This window comes from Pristis pectinata, chromosome 12 (genome assembly GCF_009764475.1).
Source record: "Pristis pectinata isolate sPriPec2 chromosome 12, sPriPec2.1.pri, whole genome shotgun sequence".
In the NCBI taxonomy this organism is placed as follows: Eukaryota; Metazoa; Chordata; class Chondrichthyes; order Rhinopristiformes; family Pristidae; genus Pristis; species Pristis pectinata.
The window spans coordinates 51,004,602-51,031,664 of record NC_067416.1 but is presented as its reverse complement, the minus strand read 5'-3'; the positions used below and the strand labels follow the sequence as shown (position 1 = coordinate 51,031,664).

At 48.2% G+C, this 27,063-nt stretch overlaps 1 protein-coding gene across 1 annotated transcript in view; it reads right to left on the bottom strand.

Annotated features, from left to right (window-relative positions):
• The window catches only part of LOC127576405 (uncharacterized), a 159,621-nt gene that overhangs the window by 33,758 nt on the left and 98,800 nt on the right, over window positions 1-27,063 (bottom strand). The window contains exons 17-26 of the mRNA XM_052026915.1: window positions 22,072-22,386; window positions 20,346-20,660; window positions 14,772-15,086; window positions 13,438-13,752; window positions 12,114-12,428; window positions 10,777-11,091; window positions 9,080-9,394; window positions 7,449-7,763; window positions 4,942-5,256; window positions 1,595-1,909 (exon numbers count right to left, since the gene is read on the bottom strand). Of these exons, the coding sequence (XP_051882875.1) occupies window positions 1,595-1,909; window positions 4,942-5,256; window positions 7,449-7,763; window positions 9,080-9,394; window positions 10,777-11,091; window positions 12,114-12,428; window positions 13,438-13,752; window positions 14,772-15,086; window positions 20,346-20,660; window positions 22,072-22,386 (3,150 nt within the window). The remainder of the gene's footprint in view (window positions 1-1,594; window positions 1,910-4,941; window positions 5,257-7,448; window positions 7,764-9,079; window positions 9,395-10,776; window positions 11,092-12,113; window positions 12,429-13,437; window positions 13,753-14,771; window positions 15,087-20,345; window positions 20,661-22,071; window positions 22,387-27,063) is intronic.

Here is a 27,063-nt window from a genome sequence, read left to right as displayed (position 1 = left end):
CGTGACATCTATATGGTTGGACTAGTACAGGCTGTTGGTGATGTTCACTCCTAGAAACTTAAACATTACTGAAAAATATTTATCCAGCAATTGATTATGGAATCGTGTGTACAGATTGACGACCAGTGTTTCCCTTCATTACAGATGACGCCAAGATTGGTGTCTCGTGGATGGTGCAGCTTGTCCAAGGTTACAGCAGGATATTGATTAAATGGGGAAGTGGGCAAAGGAATGGTAGAGAGAATTCAAAGTCAAAGTTGAGTTTATTGTCACACACACAAGTTCACGTGTGCACAGGTGCAATAAAAACCTGACTTGCAGCAGCAGCAGCACAGGCACATAGCAACAGATACGCAACATTCACAAGAAAAACATAAATTAGACATAGATTATACACAATTTTTACAAGAAAGAACAATTAGAACAAAAAAAAAGTCCACTATAGTGCAAAGTGGTCCCAGTGTTGCTGTACTGATGGAGTGATTAGGGTTGCACCGGTCGCTTCAAGAACCGAATGGTTGAAGGGGAAGTCGCTGTTCCTGAACCTGGTGCTGTGGGGACTTCAGGCTTCTGTACCTCTTGCTGTGAGAATAAGTTTTCTCTGGAGCGTTGGAGGGTGAGGGGGCGACCCGATGGAAATCTGTGCAATTTGGAGAGGCATTGAAAGGGTCGGCAGTCAGAGTCCTATCCCTCAGGGCGGAAATATCACCTTTGCTGAGAGACGTTGCCTTCCTGAGGCAGTGCCTCCTGTAGTTACTACCGATGGTGCAATTTAATTCGGTCAAGTGTGAAGTGATGTATTTTGAGAAGGTAAACCACGGCAGTGCATACACAGTGAATGGCAGGGCCCTGGGGAGTGTTGAACAGAGTGATCTGGGGGTACAAGTACATAGTTCCTTGAAAGTAGCTGCACGTATACAGTGACGAAGAAGGCGGATGGTGTGCTTGCCTTCATCGGCCGAGGCGTTGAGTGCAAGAGTCGAGACCTTGTGTTGCAGTTGTACAAAACATGAGTTAGGCTGGACTGGGAGTATTGTCTGCAGTTCTGGTCACCACACTGCAGGAAAGATGTCATTAAGCTCAAGAGGGTGCAGCAAGCATGGTTAGTGTGGCAGTTAGCGTAACGCTATTACAGCGCCAGCAACCCGGGTTCAATTCCAGCCGCCGTCTATAAGGAGTTTTTACATTCTCCCTGTGTATCTGTGTGGGTTTCCTCCGGGTTCTCCGGTTTCCTCCCACATTTGAAAGACGTACGGATTAGGAAGTTGTGGGCATGCTATGTTGGCGCCGGAAGCGTGGCAACACTTGCGAGCTGCCCCCAGAACACACTACCCGAAAGACGCATTTCACTGTGTTTCGACGTACATGTGACTAATAAAGGTATCTCTCTCCATCTACAAAAGGATTCAGAAGGATGTAGCCTGGATTGGAGGGCTTGAGTTACAAGGAGAGATTGGATGGGCTGATTTTCCCGTGGGACAAAGCAAGCTGAAAGGTGACATGACAGGGGTATGTAAAAATATGAGAGGCAGCGATAGGGGAGATACCTAGTATCTGTTTCAGCCGAGGGGGTAACAGCCCCACCCACACTCACCTGTGCAGGAAACTCCAGCGTCCTCTCCGTGTGTGCAGTTGTTCACCCCCCATGGGCTGGCAGGGCACTGGTTGAGGGCAGTCTCTGTCCCGTTACACTTCACCCCATCCAGCCAGATGTCCCCAGTGCCCTCTCCATAGGAGGCATCTCTTGTCACTGACCGGGCCGTCCCACAGTTCAACGCCCTGCAGACCACGTCCGCCGCATTCGTATCCCAGCTCCTGCCACAGACGGTGCCCCAGGTGGAGTTGTGATAGACCTCGACTCTCCCGGAGCACATGTTGTTCCCCTTCACCAGCCGGACGGGCACCGGGCCTGCAACAGAGGCAGGAATGAGGTTAAAATTAGGCTCAAGTTATCATCAGGTGCCGAGAGTGATGGGAGAGAAGGATTAGACTGTGCAATGTGAAATAGTGCCGGGAGTGACGGGGAGTGGGGTTAGACTGGGTGGGATATTAATGGTCGAGGAAAGGAGTGTGGAACATGGAACACTGCAGCACAGGAACAGGCCCTTCGGCCCACCACAGCTGTGCAGACCGTGATGTCAATCTAACTAATCCCATCTGCCCACAGAGGGTCCATATCCCTCCATTCCCAGCCTGTTCATGTGTCTGTCCAACACCTGTTGTAGTCCAACATTGCTATCGTACTTTCCATCAACGTTGCTTCCACCATCTCCTCTGGCAGCGCGTTCCAGGCACTTACCACTCACCGTGTCAAAAAGTTTGCCTTCAACTTTTCCCTTCTCACCTCAGTTGCTCTCAGATGGAGTGACATTTAGGTGTCAAAATTGTTCTGTGTATGCCAAGGTTTACCGTGGGTGATGGAGCAGTGAAACAGCCTGTAGCCAGTACCCTGGTTCCAACATGGCTTCAGCACATCACAGAAACCAGACTCCCTTCTGTGGATTCTGTTCACACTTCCCGCTGCCTCGGGAAAGCAGCCGGCATAATCAAAGACCCCAGCCACCGCGGACATTCTTCCTTCTCCCCCCTCCCAGCGGGCAGAAGATACAAAACCTGAAAGCACGTATCACCAAGCTCAAGGACAGCTTCTATCCCGCTGTTATAAGACTATTGAATGATAAGATGGACTCTTGACCTCACAATCTACCTCGTTGTGGCCCTTGCACTTTACTGTCTGCCTGCACTGCACTTTCTCTGTAGCTGTAACACTTTATTCTGCATTCTGTTATTGTTTTGTGGGTTGGGTCTTTGATTATGCTGGCTGCTTTACCGAGGCAGCGGGAAGTGTAGACAGAGTCCACGGAGGGGAGGCTGGTGTCCGTGACGTGCTCCACTGTGTCCACAACTCTCTGCAGTTTCTTTCGATCCCTGGCAGAGCAGTTGCTGTACCAAGCTGTAATGCATTCGGATAGGATGCCTTCTATGGTGCAGTGATTAAAATTGATGATGGTCATAGAGGACATGCTGAATTTCTTTAGCCTCCTGAAGAAGTAAAGGTGCTGGTGAGCTTTCTTGGCCGTGGCGTCTATATGGTTGGACCAGGACAGCCTATTGGTGATGTTCACTCCTAGAAACTTGAAACATTACTGAAAAATATTTATCCAGCAACTGATTATGGGATTGTGTGCACAGATTGACGACCAGTGTTTCCCTTCATTACAGATGACGCCAAGATTGGTGTCTCGTGGATGGTGCAGCTTGTCCAAGGTTACAGCAGGATATTGATTAAATGGGGAAGTGGGCAACGGAATGGTAGAGAGAATTCAAAGTCAAAGTTGAGTTTATTGTTCACAACACACAAGTTCACGTGTGCACAGGTGCAATAAAAACCTGACTTGCAGCAGCAGCAGCACAGGCACATAGCAACAGATACGCAACATTCACAAGAAAAACATAAATTAGACATAAATTATACACAATTTTTACAAGAAAGAACAATTAGAACAAAAAAAAAGTCCACTATAGTGCAAAGTGGTCCCAGTGTTGCTTGTACTGATGGAGTGATTAGGGTTTGCACCCGGTCGCTTCAAGAACCGAATGGTTGAAGGGGAAGTCGCTGTTCCTGAACCTGGTGCTGTGGGGACTTCAGGCTTCTGTACCTCCTGCCATGAGAAGAGGTTTTCTCTGGAGCGTTGCAGGCTGAGGGGGCGACCCGATAGGAGTAGGTACAATTTTCAGAGGCATCCATAGGGTCGGCAGTAGGAGTCCTTTCCCCCAGGGTGGAAATATCATCTTTGGTGATAGACATTGCCTTCCTGAGGCAGCGTCTCCTGTGGTTACTACCGATAGTGCAATTTAATTTGGACAAGTGTGTAGTGATATATTTTGAGAAGGTAAACCACGGCAGTGCATTAACAGTGAAGGCAGGGCCCTGGGGAGTGTTGAACAGAGAGATCTGGGGGCACAAGTACATAGTTCCTTGAAAGTAGCCGCACATACACAGTGATGAAGAAGGCGGATGGTACGCTTGACTTCAATGGCCAAGGCATTGAGGTGCAAGAAGTTGGTATGTGTTGTTGCAGTTGTACAAAACAAGAGTTAGGCTGGACTGGGAGTATTGTCTGTAGTTCTGGTCACCACACTACAGGAAAGATGTGATTAAGCTCAAGGGGGTGCAGCAAGCATGGTTAGTGCAGCGCCATTACAGCGCCAGTGACACGGATTCAATTCCGGCCGCTGTCTGTGGGAGTTTGTACGTTCTCCCCGTGCGTCTGCGTGGGTTTCCTCCAGATTCTCCGGTTTCCTCGCACATCCTAAACACATACGGGTTAGGAGGTTGTGGGCATGCTACGTTGGTGTCGGAAGCGTGGCGACACTTGCGGGCTGCACCCAGAACACTCTACACGAAAATGCACTTCACTGTGTGTTTCGATGCACATGTGACGAATAAAGGTATCTCTCTCCATCTCTAAAAAGATTCAGAAGGATGTTGCCTAGATTGGAGAGCTTGAGTTACAAGAATAAATATAAGATAAGAAATCTTAATTAGAGACATATACAGGGAAACACACAGTGAAATGCACCTTTTTGTGTAGAATGTTCCGGGGACAGCCCACAAGTGTCGCCACACTTCTGGTGCCAACATAGCATGCCCACAACTTTCTAACCCGTACGCCTTTGGAATGTGGGAGGAAACTGGAGCACCCGGAGGAAACCCACGCAGACACGGGGGGAATGCCCAAACTCCTTACAGACAGCGGCCGGAATCGAACCCAGGTTGCTGGCAATGTAATAGCGTTACGCTAACAATTGGATGGACTGATTTTCCTGGAACAATACAGACTGACATGACAGGAGTATGTAAAAATATGAGAGGTAGAGATAGGGGAGATACCTGGTATCTGTTTCAGCTGAGGGGGTAACAGCCCCACCCACACTCACCTGTGCAGGAGACTCCAGCGTCCTCTCCATGTGTGCAGTTGTTCACCCCCCATGGGCTGGCAGGGCACTGGTCCAGGGCAGGCTCTGTCCCGTTACACTTCACCCCATCCAGCCAGATGTCCCCAGTGCCCTCTCCATAGGAGGCATCTCTTGTCACTGACCGGGCCGTCCCACAGTTCAACACCCTGCAGACCACGTCCGCCGCGTTCGTGTCCCAGCTCCTGCCGCAGACGGTGCCCCAGGTGGAGTTGTGATAGACCTCGACTCTCCCGGAGCACATGTTGTTCCCCTTCACCAGCCGGATGGGCACAGGGCCTGCAACAGAGACAGGAAGGTGGTTAAAATTAGGCTCAAGTTATCACTAAGTGCTGAGAGTGATGGGAGAGAAGGATGAGACTGTGCAGCATGAAATGGTGCCAGGAGTGAGGGGGGAGCACGTTCCAGGCACCTACCGCTCACCATGTCAAAATGTTTGCCTTCAGCTTCTCCCTTCTCACCTCAGTTGCTCTCAGATAGAGTGACAGTTAGGTTGCCAAAATTGTTCTGTGCATGCCAAGGCTTACCATGGGTGATGGAGCAGTGAAACAGCCTGTAGCCAGTGCCCTGGTTCCAACATGGCTTCAGCACATCACGGAAACCAGACTCCCCTCTGCAGAATCAGTCCACATCTCTCACTGCCTCAGGAATGCAGCCGGCATAATCAAAGACCACATCCTCCGCAGACATTCTCTCTTCTCCCCCCTCCCATTGGGCAGAAGATACAAAACCTGAAAGCACGTATCACCAAGCTCAAGGACAGCTTCTACCCCGCTGTTATAAGACTATTGAACGATAAGATGGCTCTTGACCTCATAATCTACCTTGTTGTGGCCCTTGCACCTTATTGTCTGCCTGAACTGCACTTTCTCTGCAGCTGTAACACTTGATTCTGCATTCTGGTGAAGAACTTTGTATTGCATGCCATCCATACAGATCATTTCACCACATCAGTACATCGAGGTAGCACAAGAGAAAACAATAACAGAAATGCAGAATAAAGTGTCACAGCAACAGAGAAAATGCAGTGCAGGCAGACAATAAGGTGCAAGGGCCACAACGAGGTACATTGTGAGGTCAAGAGTCGATCTTATCATTCAACGGTCTTATAACAGCAGGGTACAAGCTGTCCTTGAGCCTGGTGGTACGTACTTTCAGGCTTTTGTATCTTCTGCCCGATGGCAGGGGGGAAAAGAGAGAATGCCCGGGGTGGGGTCTTTGATTATGCTGGCTGCTTTACGGAGGCAGCGGGAAGTGTAGACAGAGTCCACAGAGGGGAGGCTGGTTTCCATGACATGCTGGGCTGTGTCCACACCTCTGCAGTTTCTTGCAGTCCCAGGCAGAGCAGCTGCCGTACCAAGCTGCGATGCATCCCGATAGGATGTTTTCTGTGGTGCATCGATAAAAGTTCGTGAGTGTCATAGAGGACATGCTGAATTTCTTTAGCCTCCTGAGGAAGTGGAGGTGCTGCTGAGCTTTCTTGGCCGTAGCGTCTACGTGGTTGGGCCAGGACAGCCTATTGGTGATGTTCACTCCTAGAAACTTGAAACATTACTGAAAAATATTTATCCAGCAATTGATTATGGAATCGTGTGCACAGATTGATGACCAGCGTTTCCCATCATTACAGATGACGCCAAGATTGGTGTCTCGTGGATGGTGCAGCTTGTCCAAGGTTACAGCAGGATATTGATTAACTGGGGAAGTGGGCAAAGGAATGGTAGAGAGAATTCAAAGTGAAAGTTGAATTTATTGTCACACACACAAGTCCATGTGTGCACAGGCACAAAGCAAGAGATACACAACATTCACAAGAAAGACATAAATTATACACAATTTTTAGAAGAAAGTACAATTGGAACAAAAACAAAAGTCCACTGTAGTGCAATATAGTCCCAGTGTTGCTGTACTGAGGGAGTGCTTAGGTTTGTGCCAGTCGGTTCAAGAACCAAATGGTTGAAGGGGAAGTCGCTATTCCTGAACCTGGTGCTGTGGGGACTTCAGGCTTCTGTACCTCCTGCCGTGAGAAGGTGTTCTCTCGGGAGCATTGGAGGCTGAGGGGCGACCCAATGGGAGTAGGTACAATGTTGAGATGCATCAATAGGGTAGGCAGTCAGAGTCCTTTCCCTCAGGGTGGAGATATCATCTTTGGTGATGGACGTGGCCTTCCTGAGGCAGCGTCTCTGGTAGTTACTACCGATGGTGCAGTTTAATTCGCACAAGGGTGAAGTCATGCATTTTGAGAAGTTAAACCACAGCAGTGTGTACACAGTGAATTTGCTGGGCCCTGGGGAGTGTAGAACAGAGAGACCTGGGGGTACTAGTACATAGTTCCTTGAAAGTAGCCGCACGTCCACAGTGATGAAGAAGGCGGATGGTACACTTGCCCTGTAAAAATATGAGAGGCAGAGATAGGGGAGATAACTAGCATCTGTTTCAGCCAAGGGGGAAACAGCCTCACCCACACTCACCTGTGCAGGAGACTCCAGCGTCCTCTCTGTGTGTGCAGTTGTTCACCCCCCATGGGCTGGCAGGGCACTGGTCGAGGGCAGGCTCTGTCCCGTTACATTTCACCCCATTCAGCCAGAAGTCGCCAGTGCCCTCTCTGTAGGAGGCATCTCTTGTCACTGACCAGGCCGTCCCACAATTCAACACCCTGCAGACCACGTCCGCTGAATTCATATCCCAGCTCCTGCCGCAGACGGTGCCCCAGGTGGAGTTGTGATAGACCTCGACTCTCCCGGAGCAAATGTTGTTCCCCTTCACCAGCCGGACGGGCACAGGGCCTGCAACAGAGGCGGGAAGGTAGTTAAAATTCGGCTCAAGTTATTACAAGGTGCCGAGAGTGATGGGCGAGAAGGATTAGACTGTGCGACGTGAAATGGTGCCGGGAGTGACGGGGGAGTGGGGTTAGACTGGGTGGGATATTAATGGTCGAGGGAAGGAACACAGAACACAGAACAGTACAGCACAGGAACAGGCCCTTCGGCCCACCATCTCTGTGCGGACCGTGGTGGCAACCTAACCAATCCCAATAACATACACATGATCCATATCCCACTATCCCTGCCTGTTCCTGTGTCTGTCGAAATGCCTCTCACATGTTGCTGTTGTAACTGCTGCCACCACCACCCCTGGGATCGCATTCTTGGCACGTGCCATCCTCTGTGTACAAAAACTGCGCAACTAATCCCAGCTGCCTGCATTGAGTCGGTAGCCGTCTATGTCCTGCCTGTTCCTTGCCTCTTAAACCTTTCTACCAAATCTCCTTCCTCCCACATCACTTGCCGTAGGCTCCAGGCACCTACCACTCTCTGACTGAAAAGAAATTGTCTCTCACCTTGCATCCATGCTTCGTTGTAGTCGATCTTTCTACCTTGTGAAAAAGACTCATTATCACTATATCTGTGCCTGTCGTAGTGTTACATACTTCCATCAGATCCCTGCTCAGCTTCCAGAGAAAACCATCCATGTTTGTCCAAACTCTCATTGCAGCTGATACTCTCCAATCCAGGCAACATCCTGGCGAACCTCTTCTGCACCCTATCCAAAGCCTGCACACCCTTCCAGAAGTGTGGCGACCAGATCTGCACACAACACTCCAAATGTGGCCGAACTAAAATTTTATACAGGTGCTCATGACATCCTCACTTTTATACTCAGTGCCCCCAACCAATGAAGGACAAGCATGCCATACGCCTTCTTTAACTCCCTATCCTCTTGAGTTGCCACTTTTTGGGAGCTATGGACACGGGGTCTCTCTGGATCTCTCCTAAGGGACCAAAATCCTTTGTACTTCAACGTCACTTTGGGATCAGCCATTTACTGTAAACTTTACTCTTGCCCTTGACCTCTCAAAACACAACACCTCACACTTGTCCTGGTTCAACTCCATCTGCCCAAAGGTCGGACTGATATATATCCTGCTGTATCCTTTCACAACTCTCCTCACTATCCACAACTTCGCCAATTTTGAAATTGTCTTCAAACAGTTTCACGGCAAGTACTCAACAACCAAAAGCACATAAGGTTTAGGTTAAAGCCCTGATCCCAACACTGAAACTGACTCACCCGAGGGGGTAACAGTCCCATCCACACTCACCTGTGCAGGAGACTCCAGCGTCCTCTCCGTGTGTGCAGTTATTCACCCCCCATGGGCTGGCAGGGCACTGGTCGAGGGCAGGCTCTGTCCCATTACACTTCACCCCATCCACCCAGATGTTCCCAGTGCCCTCTCCATAGGAGGCATCTCTTGTTACTGACCGGGCTGTCCCACAGTTCAACGCCCTGCAGACCATGTCCGCCGCATTCATGTCCCAGCTCCTGCCGCAGACGGTGCCCCAGGTGGAGTTGTGATAGACCTCGACTCTCCCGGAGCACATGTTGTTCCCCTTCACCAGCCGGACGGGCACTGGGCCTGCAACAAAAGCAGGAATACGGCTAAAATTAGGTATGTAGATCCTGTCCCTCAGAATCCCCTCCAATACCTTACCCAGCACATTCATTAAGGTCACCAGTCTCTAGTTCCCGAGCTTTTCCATGAAAGTCAAACTATCAGCACCCAACCAGTATTACAGCACCTCACCTGTGGTATTGACGATACAAATATCCCAGCAAGGGCCCCTACAAGTTCTTCCCTTGCCTCCTGCAGTGACCAAGGATACACTTGATCAGGTCATGCCAAATTTCTTTAGCCTCCTGAGGAAGTAGAGGCACTGGTGAGCTTTCTTGGACATGGCATCTCCGTGGTTGGACCAGGACAGACATTGATGTTCACTCAAGGAACTTGAAGCTCTCAACCCTCTCGACCTCAGCACCATTGAGGTGGACAGCTGCTTGTACACAGCCCCTGTCCTGAAGTCAATCACCAGCTCTTTACTTTGCTGACATTGAGGGAAAGGTTGTTGTCATGACACAATGTCACTAAGCTCCTTGTCTCTTTCCTGTACTCTGACACATCATTATTTGAGATACGGCCTACAACGGTGGTATCATAAATCTACTTTAAACTTTCCCACATTCCCACCTTAAATCTGTACCCTCTCGTACTGGACATTTCCATCCAGGGGTAAAAAAAATTGAACGTTTACCCCATTGATGCCTCTCATAATTTGATCTACTCATACCGACTGGTTCTTCAGCCTCCGCTGCTCCAGTGACAACACACCAGTGCTGTCCAACCTCTCCTTTAGCTGATACACTCCAATCCAGACAACATCCCGGTGAACCACTTCTGCACCCTCTCCAAAGCCCTCCACATCTTTCCAGAAGTGCAGTGATCAGAACTGCACACAATACTGCAAACGTGGCCCAACGAAAAGTTCATTGAGCTGCCCGTGACATCCTGACTTCAGTACTCCAGGCCCCAAAACAACGAGGGCACACAGAACAAATGTCTTCCTTAACAACCCTACACTCTTGTGTTGGCATTTTCAGGGAGCTGTGGACTTCAGGTATCCTGGATCCGTTCTGAGGGACCGAGATCCCCCTGTACATCAGTGCTCCTTAGGGTCCTGCCATATGCTGTGAACTTTCCTCTCGCACTTAACCTCTCCAAATGCAACACCTCACATTGATGCAGATTAAACTCCATCTGCCACATCATCACCCAGATGTCCAACTCATCGATATCCTGCTGGAGACATTCACACCGTTATTCACTGTCCACAACTCAACCACCTTTCACGTATTCTTCAAACAGTTTGTGGGCAAGTAGGAGCAGAAGTTTAAGGTTAAAATCACTGACCCCACCGTGGACACCAACTCACATGAAGGCTTAACGACCCAACCCACACTCACCTGTGCAGGAGACTCCAGCGTCCTCTCCGTGTGTGCAATTGTTCATCCCCCATGGGCTGGCAGGGCACTGGTCGAGGGCAGGCTCTGTCCCGTTACACTTCACCCATTCCAGCCAGATGTTCCCAGTGCCCTCTCCGTAGGAGGAATCTCTTGTCACTGACCAGGCTGTCCCACAGTTCAGCACCCTGCAGACCACGTCCGCCGAATTCGTATCCCAGCTCCTGCCGCAGACGGTGCCCCAGGTGGAGTTGTGATAGACCTCGACTCTCCCGGAGCACATGTTGTTCCCCTTCACCAGCCGGACGGGCACCGGGCCTGGAACGGGCAGGAATGTGGTTAAAATTAGGCTCAAGTTACCGACAGGTGCCAAGAGTGATGGGAGAGAAGGATTAGACTGTGTAACGTGAAATGGTGCCGTAAGTGAGGGGGAAATGATGTTAGATTGGGTTGGAAACTAATGGTCGAGGGAAGGAACACAGAACACAGGATAGTACAGCACAGGAACAGGCCCTTCAGCCCACCATGTCTCTGCCAACCGTGATGCCAATCTAATTATTCGATCCTCAAATGGTCTGTCTCCCTCTGTTCAATGTCTGTTCACTTGTCTTTCTAAATGCCTCTTGAACATTGTTAGCGTATCTGCTTCCACTGCCTCCCCTGTAATGCTTTTCACCCACCTAACAGCCTCTGCATAAGAAAATCATGCCTCATTAATCTCTTTTAAACTTCTACAGGCAACTTAAGCCGTCCGTTCTTTGATATTTACACCCTGAGAAAATAATGTGACCGTCAACCCTCTTCAGAATTTTATGTCCGATTGTCCCTCAGCCCCCGATGAACTTCAGACAACTTCTCTTGTTTTCCTGACTTTTCTACTCAATGCCCCCAAACAGTGATGGCAAACATGCCACATGCCTTCTTTAACACCCGCTCCTCTTGTGTTATGGACTTGAGGTCCCTCTGGATCTCTCCTAAGGAAACAAGATGCCTTAGTATTCAGAGCTCCTTTGGATTGGTATTGGCATTGAGATTGGTGTTGGATATTCCCATTTACTGAAAATTTTTTGATCTTGCACGTTATAAACTCTCAAAGCCCAACACCTCACATTTGTCCAGATTAAACTTCATCTCCCATTTCACCACTCAAATGTCCGACTGACCTGTATCTTTTCACAACCTTCTCCAGTGTCCACAATTCTGCCAATCTTTGTTGTACCATGAAACAATTTCAAAGCAAGTATTCAACAATCATTGGAAAACAATTTTAAGGTTAAAGTCACTGATGCCAGTGCAGAAACCCACCCACCCGAGGGCGTGACAGCCCCACCCACACTCACCTGTGCAGGAGACTCCAGCGTCCTCTCCGTGTGTGCAGTTATTCACCCCCATTGGGCTGGCAGGGCACTGGTCCAGGGCAGTCTCTGTCCCGTTACACTTCAACCCATCCACCCAGATATTCCCAGTGCCCTCTCCGTAGGAGGCATCTCTTGTCACTGACCGGGCCGTCCCACAGTTCAATGCTCTGCAGACCACGTCCGCCGCATTCGTGTCCCAGCTCCTGCCACAGATGGTGCCCCAGGCGGAGTTGTGATAGACCTCGACTCTCCCAGAGCACATGTTGTTCCCCTTCACCAGCCGGACTGGCACCGGGCCTGCAACAGAAGAAGGAAGGCGGTTAAAATTAGGCTCGTTACCAAAAGGTACCGAGAGTGCTGGCAGAGAAGGATTAGTCTGTACGATGTGAAATGGTGCCGGGAGTGAGTGGGGAGTGGGGTTAGACTGGCTGGGATATTAATGGTTGAGGAAAAGAACACTACAGCACAGGAACAGGCCCTTTGGCCCACCATGTCTCTGCTGACCGTGTTGCCAATCTAACTATTCCCACCTCACATGGTGTGACTCCCTCTGTTCACTATCTGTTCACTTGTCTTTCTAAACGCCTCTTAAACATTGTTAGCGTATCTGCTTCCACTGCCTCCCCTGTAATGATTTTCACCCACCTACCAGCCTCTGCATAAAGAATCATGCCTCATTAATCTCCTTTAAACTCTCCCACTTTCACCAGCAACTTACGTCGTCTGGTTTGTGATATTTACACCCTGATAAAATAATGTGATCATTAAGCCCCTTCAGAACTTTATATCCGATTGCCCCTCAGCCCCGATGAACTTCAGACAACTTCTCTTGATTTCCTGGCTTCTCTACTCAATGACCCCAAACAGTGATGGCAAACATGCCACATGCCTTCTTTAACACCCGATCCTCTTGTGTTATGGACTTGAGGTCCCTCTGGATCTCTCCTAAGGAAACAAGATGCTTCAGTATCCAGAGCTCCTTAGGATTGGTATTGGCATTGGGATTTGTGTTGGATCTTCCCATTTACTGCACATTTTCATCTTACACCTTAAACTCTCAAAACCCATCACCTCTCACTTGTCCACTTTAAACTCCATCTCCAATCTCTCCAGCCAAATGTCCGACTGATCTGTATCTTTTCACAACCTACCCCAGTGTCCACAATTCTGCCAATCTTTGTTGCACAATGAAATGATTTCAAAGCAAGTATTCAAGAATAATCGGAAAACAAGTTTAAGGTTAAAGTCACTGATCCCAGTGCAGAAACCCACTCAACGAGGGGGTAACAGCCCCACCCACATTCACCTGTGCAGGAGATTCCAGCGTCCTCTCCGTGTGTGCAGTTGTTCACCCCCCATGGGCTGGCAGGGCACTGGTCCAGGGCAGGCTCTGTCCCATTACACTTCACCCCATCCACCCAGATGTCACCAGTGCCCTCTCCATAGGAAGCATTTGTTGTTACTGACCGGGCCGTCCCACAGTTCAACGCCCTGCAGACCACGTCCGCCGCATTCGTGTCCCAGCTCCTGCCGCAGACGGTGCCCCAGGTGGAGTTGTGATAGACCTCGACTCTCCCGGAGCACATGTTGTTCCCCTTCACCAGCCGGACGGGCACCGGGCCTGGAACGGGCAGGAATTTGGTTAAAATTAGGCTCAAGTTACCGACAGGTTCCAAGAGTGATGGGAGAGAAGGATTAGACTGTGTGACGTGAAATGGTGCCAGGAGTGAGGGGGGAGTGGGGTTAGACTGGGTGGGACATTAATGGTCAAGAAAAAGAACATAGAACACAGAATAGTACAGCACAGGAACAGGCCCTTCGGCCCACCATGTCTGTGCCGACCGTGATGCCAATCTAACTATTCCCACCTCACATGGTCTGTCTCCCTCTGTTCAATGTCTGTTCACTTGTCTTTCTAAATGCCTCTTGAACATTGTTAGCGTACCTGCTTCCACGGCTTCCCCTGTAATGCTTTTCACCCACCTACCAGCCTCTGCATCAAAAAGTCATGCCTCATTAATCTCTTTTAAACTTCTACAGGCAACTTAAGCCGTCCATTCTTTGATATTTACACCCTGAGAAAATAATGTGACTGTCAACCCTCTTCAGAATTTTATGTCCTATTGTCCCTCAGTCCCCGATGAACTTCAGACAACTTCTCTTTGTTTCCCGACTTCTCTCCTCAATGCCCCCAAACAGTGATGGCAAACATGCCACATGCCTTCTTTAACACCCAATCCTCTTGTGTTATGGACTTGAGGTCCCTCTGGATCTCTCCTAAGGAAACAAGATGCCTGAGTATTCAGGCTCCTTCGGATTGGTATTGGCATTGGGATTGGTGTTGGATCTTCCCATATACTGAAAATTTTTTGATCTTCCACCTTAATCTCTCCAAACCCAACACCTCACATTTACCCAGATTAAACTCCATCTCCCATTTCTCCACCCAAATGTCCGACTGATCTGTATCTTTTCACAACCTTCCCCAGTGTCCACAATTCTGCCAATCTTTGTTGTACCATGAAACAATTTCAAAGTAAGTATTCAACAATCATTGGAAAACAAGTTTGAGCTTGAAGTCACTGATGCCAGTGCAGACACCCACCCACCCGAGGGGGTAACAGCCCCACCCACACTCACCTGTGCAGGAGACTCCAGCGTCCTCTCCGTGTGTGCAGTTGTTCACTCCCCATGGGCTGGCAGGGCACTGGTCGAGGGCAGTCTCTGTCCCATTACACTTCACCCCGTCCACCCAGATGTCCCCAGTGCCCTCTCCGTAGGAGGCATCTCTCGTCACTGACCGGGCCGTCCCACAGTTCAACGCCCTGCAGACCACGTGCGCCGCATTCGTGTCCCAGTTCCTGCCGCAGACGGTGCCCCAGGTGGAGTTGTGATAGACCTCGACTCTCCCGGAGCACATGTTGTTCCCCTTCACCAGCCGGACCGGCACCGGGCCTGGAACAGTGGCAGGAAAGTGATCGAGTTAAGTGTTAGGATAGGTATGGAGATAGTTTGGGAATGGGGGACTTCACATGGCAGGCAGGAAGAGGAGGGTGAGTGGGATTTGGCGCAGTCGGACATGCAAGGTGCGATGGGTGAGAGGGGAGTCATTATCAGATAGGGCGGCATCCGCAAGGGTCTGGGGAGTGCATGTCGAGATTGGATATGCAGCGTGGGACATTGAAGGGTGCGGGGAAATGGGAGATTTGGGTTGGATTGAGTGGGACATTGAAGTGTGTACAGCACGTTTGGTGAGACGCTCTTGGACATTAAAGGGTGCAGGGAGTGGGGTCAGTTTTGTTGGTCAGTGTGGGACATTAAAGGGTGCGGGGAATGAGGGAGCAGCCTGAGACTGGAATAGGCACTGAAGTTTCTGCAATTCTGGTCATCTCACCATAGGAAGGATGTCAAGGCTTTAGAGAAGGTGCACGGGAGGTTTACCAGGATGCTACCTGGATTAGAGGGCATGTGCTATCAGGAGAGGCTGGACAAACTTGATCTCTTCTCTCTGGAGCGGCGGGGTCTGAGTGATGATCTTCTGGAAGTGTATAACATTATGAGGGGAATAGATAGGGCGGACAAGCAATATCTTTTTCCCGTTATTTAGAGATCCCATTATTGAGATATTGGGAATTATAGACAACAGCTCTGCGTTCAACACTACAATCCCAAACAGGCTCATCACCAAACTCCAAGACCTAGGACTCAACATCTCCCTCTGTAATTGGATCCTTGACTTTCTGACCAACAGACCGCAATCAGTGAGGGTAGGCAGCAATACCGCCGGCACGATTATTCTCAACACTGGTGCCCACCAGGCTGCGTCCTCAGCCCTCTACTCTACTCCCTATACACTCATGACTGTGTGCCCAGTTTCTGCTCTAACTCCTTCTACAAGTTTTCAGATGACACCAGCGTTGTAGGGCATATGTCAAACAGTGATGAGACGGAGTACAGGAAGGAGACAGAGAGCTTAGTGACATGGTGTCATGACAACAACCTTTCCTTCAATATCAACAAAAGAGCTGGTCATTGACTTCAGGAAAGGGGGCGGTGTACATACACCTGACTACATCAACGGTGCTGAGGTCGAGAGGATTGAGAGTTTCAAGTTCCTGGGACTGAACATCAGCAATAGCCTGTCCTGGTCAAATCACAGAGATGCCACAGCCAAGAAAGCTCACCAGTGCCTCTACGTCCTCACAAGGCTAAAGAAATTCGGTCTGTCCCTTTGACACTCACCAACTTTTATCGATGCACCATAGAAAGCATTCTATCTGGATGCATCACAGCTTGGTACAGCAACTGCTCTGCCCAGGACCGCAAGAAACTGCAGAGATTTGTGGACACAGTCCAGCGCATCATGGAAACCAGACTCCCCTCCTTGGACTCTGTCTTTACCTCTCGCTGCCTTGGTGAAGCAGCCAGCATAATCAAAGAACCCACCCACCCGGGTCATTCTCTCTTCTCCCCTCTCCCATCAGGCAGAAGATACAGGAGTCTGAGGGCACGTACCACCAGGCTCAAGGACAGCTTCTATCCCACTGTGGGAAGACTATTGAACGGTTCCCTTATACGATGAGATGGACTCGGACTGCACAATCTACCTTGTTGTGACCTTGCACCTTATTGCACTGCACTTCCTCTGTAGCTGTGACACTTTACTCTGTACTGTTATTGTTTTTACCTGTACTACATGAATGCACTCTGTACTTACTCAATGTAACTGCACTGTGTAATGAATTAACCTGTACGATTGGTCTGCAAGACACGTTTTTCATTGTACGTCGGTACAAGTGACAATAGTAAACTAATACCAATGCCAATACCAACACCATTACCAGAGGGCATGCATTTAAGGTGAGAGGGGGTAGGTTCAGAACAGACGCGAGAGGTACGTTTTTGACTGAGAGAGTGGTGGATGCCTGGAATGCGTTGCCAGATTGGGTGCTGGAGGCAAATTCATTGGTGGCTTTTCAGAGGGGCTTGGATGAGCACATGAATGAGAGGAAAGCGGAGGGATATGGGCATTCTGTTGATAGAGGGAATAGATACGTCGGCACAGCATTGTGGGCCGAAGGGCCCGTTCTGTGCTGTCCTGTTCTATGTTCTATGAAGTCAGAGGGAAGGTGGAGTTGGGTTGGAATACATGGCACGTTGACGTGTGTGAAGATTGAGTGTAGACTGCATGTATCGTTGCGTGTATCGTGGCCTTCAGTGGTTGTAGTTTAGAAATCAGGAAGTTTTGAAACAAACACTCAAGAACATTTGGAACACAAGTTTCAGGTTACAACCCCTGACCCCAGCGTCGAAACCCACCCACCGAGGGGTAACAGCCCCACTTACTCTCACCTGTGCAGGAGACTCCAGCGTCCTCTCCGTGTGTGCAGTTGTTCACCCCCCATGGGCTGGCAGGGCACTGGTCCAGGGCAGGCTCTGTCCTGCTACACTTCACCCCATCCAGCCAGATGTCACCAGTGCCCTCTCCATAGGAAGCATTTGTTGTCACTGACTGGGCCGTCCCACAGTTCAACGTCCTGCAGACCACGTCCGCTGCATTCGTGTCCCAGCTCCTGCCGCAGACGGTGCCCCAGGTGGAGTTGTGATAGACCTCGACTCTCCCGGAGCACATGTTGTTCCCCTTCACCAGCCGGACGGGCACTGGGCCTGGAACAGAGGCAGGAAGGTTATTGAATTTAGGATTTGGATCATAAGGGAGGTGAGAAATTAGGAGGGAGCACGTTCCCACTTATTGGGACATTGATTGGATCTGGGTAGGTGTGGAGATGGGTTTGGAATGGGGGAATCACATCGGGTTCAGGTCGAAGACGGTGAGTGGGATCTGGCTGTCTGGGACGTGGAAGGTGAAATGAGGGAGAGGGGAGTCAGGATTAGACAAGGCGGCATCTACAAGGGTTCGGGAACTGGGAAGGGTTGTGTTGGACTATGTGGGACATTAAAAGGTGACATGAAAGAGTGTGGGGAACGAGGGAGAGCAGCCTCAGACTGGAATGTGCATTGAAGGCAGAGAAACGTAATGTTGGGTTTGAATTCATGGGATGTTGTCGTATGTGGGGAATGAGTGGAGACTGAGTGGAGACTGAGTGGAGACGGGTTTCGTGGCCTTTAGTGGTATAGTGGAGCTTTTAACTTGGACTCCAAGATACCTCTGCAAATCAACTCTCCCAAGGGTCCTGCCATTTATTTTGTAATTTCCCTTTACGCTTAATTTCCCAAAGTGAATCACCTCACACTTGCCTGGATTAAATTCCATTCGCCTTTCTCTGCCCAGATGTGCAACTGATCTATATCCTGTTGTATCGTTTGACAACCTGCTCCACCAGTCTCCGTGTCGTCTTCAAACTTTGAAATCAGCCCATTGACATTTTATTCTGAGTCACTTATATATATATATATATATATATATATATATATCACAAACAACAGAGGTCCCATCACCGAACCCTGTAGATCACCCCGGTCACAGACCTCCAGTCGGAAATACACTCCACCACCACGAACCTCTTGTCTTCTACGGCCAAGCCAATATTGACTCACTGTGAATCCTGTGCATTTTCATCTCCTGGATCAGCCAACCATGAGGGACCTGGTCACATGCCTCACTAAGGTCCAAGTGGACAACATCCAGTGCCCTACCACCATCCATCATCTTCGTCACCTCCTCAATAAACTCAATCGCTTGGGAGATGTGACCTGCTCCGCACAAAGCCATGCCGACCATCCCTGATAACACGTGCTTTTCCAACTGCAAGTTAATCTGATCTGTCACAATCCACTCGAATAGCTTCTCTACCACTGATGTGAAGATCACTGGCCGATAATTTCCTGAATTATCCCAATTGCACTTCTTAAACAAAGGAACAATATTGGCCACTCTCCAGTCCTCTGGCACCTGACCAGTACCTACAAAGATCCTGCAAACTGTTTTGTTCCACTTACCTAAGGAAGGATAGAGTGGCATTGAAGGCAGTCCACAAGAGATTTAGAAGGTTTAATTCCTGGGAGGAAATGGTGGAGCCTGGGTGAATGCAGGGATTGATGGGAAAGTGATCTTATAGAGAGTGGGATAGTAAGTGGTGGGCTATGGTAGGGAATCAGCTTCAAGGCAAGTACTCAACAACCATTGGAACATATGTGTCAGGTTTAAGTCCCGATCACCAACGTGGAATCCCACTTACCTGAGAGGGTAACACTCACCTGTGCAGGAGACTCCAGCGTCTTCTCCGTGCGTGCAGTTGTTCACCCCCCATGGGCTGGCAGGGCACTGGTCGAGGGCAGTCTCTGTCCCGTTACACTTCACCCCATCCAGCCAGATGTCCCCAGTGCCCTCTCCGTAAGAGGCACCTCTTGTCACTGACCGGGCAGTCCCACAGTTCAACACCTTGCAGACCACGTTCGCCGCGTTCGTATCCCAGCTCCTGCCGCAGACGGTGCCCCAGGTGGAGTTGTGATAGACCTCGACTCTCCCGGAGCACATGTTGTTCCCCTTCACCAGCCGGACCGGCACCGGGCCTGCAACAGAGTTGGGAATGTTATTGAGTTTAAGGTCAGGATAATGAAGGACGTGGGAAATCAGGAGGGAGCAGGATTCAACATTTTCTGATATTGAAGGGATCTGGGAAGGTGTGGAGATGTTGGGAGGGGGGGAAGTCACATTGGGGGCAGGTAAGAGAGGGCGAGTGGGATCAGGCTGTGTCAGGCATGGAAGTTGAATAGGGTGAGAGAGGAGTCAGCATTCGACAGAGCAGCATCTGCACGGGTGTGTGAAGTGGGAGTCATGTTTGGTACAACAGTGTGCAACATTAAAGGGAGCAGGGAGTGCTTTGGGTTAGACTGAGGGACATTGAAGAGGATACGGAGTGTTTGGTTAGACTATCTGGGACCTTCAAGAGTGCATGGAGTGGGGAAAGTTGGCTTTCACTGTGCGGGACATGAAAGGGTGAGGGGAATGAGGGAGCAGCCTTAGACTGGGATGTACATTGAAGGCAGAGGCAAGGTGGAGTTGGGTTAGAATGCATGGCATGCCGTCGTGTGTGGAGAATGAGTGGAGACTGGGGTGTCGTGACCTTCAGTGGTTGTAGTTTAGAAACCGGGAAGTTTTGTTACAAACACTCAACAAACTTTAGAACCTCAGTTTCAGGTTGCAATCCCTGACCCCAGCATGAGGGGGGTAACAGCCCAACCCACACTCACCTGTGCAGGAGACTCCAGCGTCCTCACCGTGTGTGCAGTTGTTCACCCCCCATGGGCTGGCAGGGCACTGGTTGAGGGCAGTCTCTGTCCCGTTACACTGCACCCCATCCAGCCAGATGTCCCCAGTGCCCTCTCCGTAGGAGGCATCTCTTGTCACTGACCGGGCCGTCCCACAGTTCAACGCCTTGCAGACCACGTCCGCCGTGTTCGTGTCCCAGCTCCTGCCGCAGACGGTGCCCCAGGTGGAGTTGTGATAGACCTCGACTCTCCCAGAGCACATGTTGTTCCCCTTCACCAGCCGGACCAGCACCGGGCCTGCAACAGCAGTGGGAAGGTGACTGATTTAACAGTTGGGACAATGAAGGATGTGGGAAATAAGGAGGGAACGGGATTCAACTTTTTTTGATATTGATGGGATCTGGGAAGGTGTGGAGATAGGCAGGGAGTGGGGGAAACCACATGGGGGGCAGGTAGGGGAGGGCGAGTGGGATCAGGCTGTGTGGGATATGGAAGGTGAAATGGGTGAGAGGGGAGTCAGGATTAGACAGGGTGGCATCTGCAAGAGTCTGGGGGTGAGGAAGCAAAGGATTAATAAACTATAACTGTATTCATATCTTATAATTGATGAGAACTGTGGCTGCATGAAAAGGTGGTTGGCAGGCCAGAGCAGCAAAACCACTGTTTCTGGGTTGGGTGCTGAGTGATAATTGCTGTGTCCGGGAGTTGATTGGCTTGCAATCAAGTTAAACTATAAGGATGATGGTTGCACTTAATGGGAAATGGGAAGACTGTCCCAAACAATGAGTGTGGTACCTGTCTTTGTGTCTCTTGATTGCAAACCGATGAACTGAACCTTAGGTGCGATGCCATTCTTTGTTTCTCTGCAGCTGTCCTTTGGTTCTTTGCTGCTCAGCCCAGAACCATGGCGCCTGGCTCATTAGTGTGCGTGACAATGCTTGTATAAATTACTGTCTGCCCCCTCTGTACCTCAGAGAACCCCGCTGCAGACTCTACTTGAGAGTAAGGAGATTTCTCCTAGCAACATATTGCTAAATAAACGCCTTTGAATTAACCTGTGGCACTGTGTGATTTACAGCAGACGGAAGTGGGACTTCAAAATTGGGTTAACAGGGAGGGTGTGTCAGTGTGTCAATTTGGACAGTGTGGGACATTGAAGGGTGCGGGGACTAGAGAGACTTGGGTTGGTGTGTGTGGGACATTAAAGGGCACGGGGAATGAGGGAGAGCACCATTAGACGGGAATGGGTCCTGAATTCAGAGGGAAGGTAGAATTGGGTTGGAATACATGGGGCGTTGACATGTATGGAGAAGGGTTAGACACTGGGATATCGTGGGCTAAATGGGGGAGAGGGGAGTCAGAATTAGACAGGGCAGCATCGACTAGGATGTGGGGAGTGGGAGTCAAGTTTGGTTAGACAGTGTGAGACATTAAAGGGTGTGGCGAATGACGAAGCAGCCTTAGCCTGAGATGTGCATTGGAGGCAGAGGGAAGGTGGAGTTGGGTAGAATACATGGGATGTCGACATGTGTAAAGAAAGAGTGCAGACTGGGGTGTCGTGGACTTTAGTGGTTGTAGTTCAGAAATCAGGAAGTTTTGTAAAAACAAACACTCACCAAGCGAAAAAGCATAAGAGTCAGCTTAAAATCCCCAATCCCAGTGGGGAACTCCATCCACCCGAGGGGGTAACAGCCCCACCCACACTCACCTGTGCAGGAGACTCCAGCGTCCTCTCCGTGTGTGCAGTTGTTCACCCCCCATGGGCTGGCAGGGCACTGGTCCAGGGCAGGCTCTGTCCCGTTACACTTCGCCCCATCCACCCAGATGTCCCCAGTGCCCTCTCCGTAGGAGGCATCTCTTGTCACTGACTGGGCCGTCCCACAGTTCAACACCCTGCAGACCACGTCCGCCGCATTCGTGTCCCAGCTCCTGCCGCAGACGGTGCCCCAGGTGGAGTTGTGATAGACCTCGACTCTCCCGGAGCACATGTTGTTCCCCTTCACCAGCCGGACCGGCACCGGGCCTGCAACAGTGGCGGGAACGTTATTGAGTTTAAGGTCAGGATAATGAAGGACGTGGGAAATAAGGAGGGAGCAGGATTCAACATTTTCTGATAAGGATCTGGGAAGGTGTGGAGATGAGTTGGGAGTGGGGGATATCACATGGGGGGCAGGTGGGGAGGGTGAGTGGGATTTGGCTGTGTCAGACATGCAAGGTGAAATGGGTGAGAGGGGAGTCAGTATCAGACAGTATCCACAAGGGTCTGGGGAGTGTGTGTTGAGTTTGGATATGCAGTGTGGGACATCGAAGGGCGCAGGGAAATGGGAGAGTTGGATTGGATTGTGTGGGACATTGAAGTGTGTACAGAGTGCTCGGTGAGACTATCTGGGACATTAAAGGGTGCAGGGAGTGGGGACAGTTGGGTTGGACAGTGTGAGACATTAAAGGGTGCGGAGAAATGTGGGAGCAGCCTTACACTGGAATTTGCACTGAAGTTTCTGCAGTTCTGGTCACCTCACTATAGGAAGGATGTCAAGGCTTTAGAGAGGGTGCAGAGGAGGTTTACCAGGATGCTGCCTGGATTAGAGGGCATGTGCTATCAGGAGAGGCTGGACAAACTTGGTCTCTTCTCCCTGGAGCGGTACAGGCTGTTAGAAGTGTATAAATTTATGAGGGGAATAGATAGGGTCGACAAGCAATATCTTTTTCCCATTATTGAGTGATCCAATTATTGAGAGATTGAGATTTATTGACAACAGCTCTGCCTTCAATACTATAATCCCAAGCAGAGGTGTCACCAGACTCCAAGACCTAGGACTCAACACCTCCCTCTATAACTGGATCCTTGACTTTCTGACCAACAGACCGCAGTCAGTGAGGATAGGCAGCAACAGCTCCGGCACAATTATTCTCAACACTTGGTGCCCCACAAGGCTGCGTCCTCAGCCCTCTACTCTACTCCCTATACACTCATGACTGTGTGGCCAGATTCTGCTCCTTCTACAAGATGCAGATGACACCACCGTTGTAGGCCATATCTCAAACAGCGATGAGTCGGAGAACAGGAAGGAGATATAAAGCTTAGTGGAATGGTGTCATGACAACAACCTCTCCCTCAATGTGAACAAAAGAGGGGGCGGTGTACATGCACCTGTCTACATCGACAATGCTGAGGTCGAGTGTTGAGAGCTTCAAGTTCCTGGGAGTGAACATCACCAATAGCCTGTCCTGGTCAAATCACATCGATGCCATGGCCAAGAAAGCTCACCAGTGCCTCCACTTCCTCACAAGGCTAAAGAAATTTGGTATGTCCCTTTGACACTCACCAACTTTTATCGATGCACCATAGAAAGCATCCTATCCGGATGCATCACGGCTTGGTACGGCAACTACTCATCTCAGGACTGCAAAAAACTGCAGAGAGTTGTGGACACAGCCCAGCGCATCACGGACACCAGCCTCCCCTCTTTGGACTCTGTCTTTACCTCTAGCTGCCTTGGTGAAGCAGCCAGCGTAATCAAAGACCCCACCCACCCGGGTCATTCTCTCTTCTCTCCTCTCCCATCGGGCAGAAGATACAGGAGCCTGAGGGCACGTACCACCAGGCTCAAGGACAGCTTCTTTTCTTTTTTTCTTTCTTTTTTCTTTTTCAATCTTTTTATTAGTTTCCAAATTAATACAGATTAATATATAACATCGAAGACTGTACGTGTAATACAAAGAGATCAAGAGAACAATCATGGCATAGATAATCATAAGGAATAATAAAATATTAAAAAAATCTTTAGATCTCACAATCTCTTAGAAGATGAATATAACATAAAAGAAGGGAAAGAAAAAGATTTATTGTGTATATAAAAGAACAGAAAAAAAATCCCCAAATCAATATAAAATTGTAAATAATACAACAAACCAAACTAAAAAGAAAATTTCAAAAAAAGACAAAAAAAAGGAAAAAAAACTGGACTGAAATTTCTCAGTAGAATCAGAGCAATATTATGTCATCAACTCCATTCCTCTAAATTGAAAAGTTATTGAACGGGGATCTATATCATATGAAAGTATTGAATAAATGGACTCCAAGTATCTTCAAATTTAAGCGAAGGATCAACAGTACCACTCCTAATTTTTTCCAAGTTTAAATATGATATAGTTTGAGAGAACCATTGAAAAGTAGTAGGAGGTATTGGATCCTTCCATTTAAGCAAAATGGATTGTTTGGCCATTAATGTGACAAAGGCAATCATACAGTAAGTAGAAGCAGATAAATGGCCAGTCTGTATCCTTGGTAATCCAAAAATTGCAGTGATAGGGTGAGGTTGTAAATCAATATTCAATACCGTTGAGATAATGTTAAAAATGTCTTTCAATATTTTTCCAAAAGAGGACAGGACCAAAACATATGTGTCAGAGGAGCCACATTCGATTTACATCTGTCACATATAGGATTTATATGTTGATAAAAACGGGCTAGCTTATCTTTTGACATATGGATCCTGTGAACTACCTTAAACTGTATCAAACAGTGCCTGGCACACATTGAAGATGTATTAACTAAATGAAGAATTTTCTTCCATGTCTCTGTAGGTAAAGATGTCTGGAGTTCACTTTCCCATTCATTCTTAATCTTGTCCAGTGATTCTCAACGTATTTTCATAATTAAATCATAGATTATTGCTATCAAGCCCTTCTGATAAGGATTAAGACAAATTTTTTTCTGTAATTTCAGTTTTATATGGTGTTGGAAAAGAGGGTATAGTAGCTTTAAAAAAATTTCTAATATGCAATATCGAAAAAAGTGTGATCTAGGCAAATTGTATTTGTTAGACAATTGTTCAAAAGATGAAAAACAGTTATCAATGAACAAATCCCAAAAACATATTATTCCCTTCCTTTTCCATATGAAAAAAGCTGAGTCAATCTGAATGGATGAAAGAAAAAATTAGATTGAATGGGACTTGACAGGTTAAATTTATTCAATCCAAAAAATTTATGAAATTGAAACCATATTCGTATTGGGTTAACTATTGGGTTAATCATATGTTTACTTAATCTGGTAAGTGCAAAAGGGAGTGAAGCTCCTAAAATAGAAACTAATGGAAAATCCGTGTACTGATTGATGCTCAAGGTGTACCCATTTGGGACATTGAATAACATCTAAATCTTGTATCCAAAAAATTAAATATCTGATATTAATTGCCCAATAGTATAATCTAAAGTTAGGCAGGGCCATACCACCACCCTTTTTCAGTTTTTGTAAATATTTCTTACTTAACCTTGGGTTTTTATTCTGCCAAATATATGAAAGAATTTTAGAATCAATAGTGTCAAAAAAAGATTTCGGGACAAAGGTTAGAATCGCTTGAAATAAATATAAAAATTTTGGTAAAATAGTCATCTTAACCGCATTAATTCGGCCTACCAATGATAAAGACAGTGGGGACCATTTAGTAAATAATTGTTTAACATGGTCAATTAAAGTCAGTAAATTAACTTTAAATAAGTCCTTTATGTTTCTTGGTAATTTTAACACCTAAATACATAAAATAGTCAGTTACTAATCTAAAAGGTAATTGCCTGTAAATTGGGGTTTGCATATTTAATGGAAAAAGTTCACTCTTATTGAGATTTAATCTATAGCCAGAAAAAACACTAAACTGATCTAGTTGTGATAGTACTGTGGGGATAGGTTCCTCTGGATTAGAAACATAAATTAATAGGTCATCTGTGAAAAGAGATATCTTATGAATCTTCTGTCTGCGAGAAATACCACATATGTTTGAAGAATCCCGGAATGCAAAAGCCAAGGGTTCCAAAGCAATATCAAATAATGAAGGACTTATAGGGCAACCTTGTCTAGTACCTCAAAAAAAGCCTAAACAAAGGGGATCTTTGATTATTAGTAAGCATTGAAGCCATAGGTGTATAATAAATCAGTTTGATCGCAGATATAAATTTAGGGCTAGAATTACATTTTTGAAGTGTAATGAATAGATATTCCCATTCGACTCTGTCAAACACCTTTTCAGCATCTTGTGAGACAACACATTCTGGAATTTGGGACTGCTTCTATCTCTCTGTGACAAGACTACTGAACAGTTCCCTTATACGATGAAATGGACTCTGACCTCATGCTCTAACTTGTTGTGACCTTGCATCTTAATGCACTGCACTTTCTCTGTAGCTGTGACACTTTACTCTGTACTGTTATTGTTTTTACCTGCACTACCTCAATGTACTCTGTACTAACTCAATTTAACTGCACTGTGCAATGAATTGACCTGTATGAACGGTATGCAAGACAAGTTTTTCACTGTATGTCGGTACAAGTGACAATAATAATGCAATACCAACGCCAATACCAACACCATTACCAGAGGGCATGCATTTAAGGTGAGAGGGGTAAGTTCAGAACAGATGTGAGGGGTACGTTTTTTACTGAGAAAGTGGTGGATGCCTGGAATGCGTTGCCAGATAGGGTGCTGGAGGCAAATTCATTGGTGGCTTTTCAGAGGGGCTTGGATGAGCACATGAATCAGAAGAAAATAGAGGGATATGGGCATTCTGTAGATAGAAGGAATAGATACGTCGGCACAACATTGTGGGCCGAAGGGTCTGTTCTGTGCTGTCCTGTTCTATGTTCTATGAACTCAGAGGGAAGGTAGAGCTGGGTTGGAATACATGGCATGTTGTCGTGTGT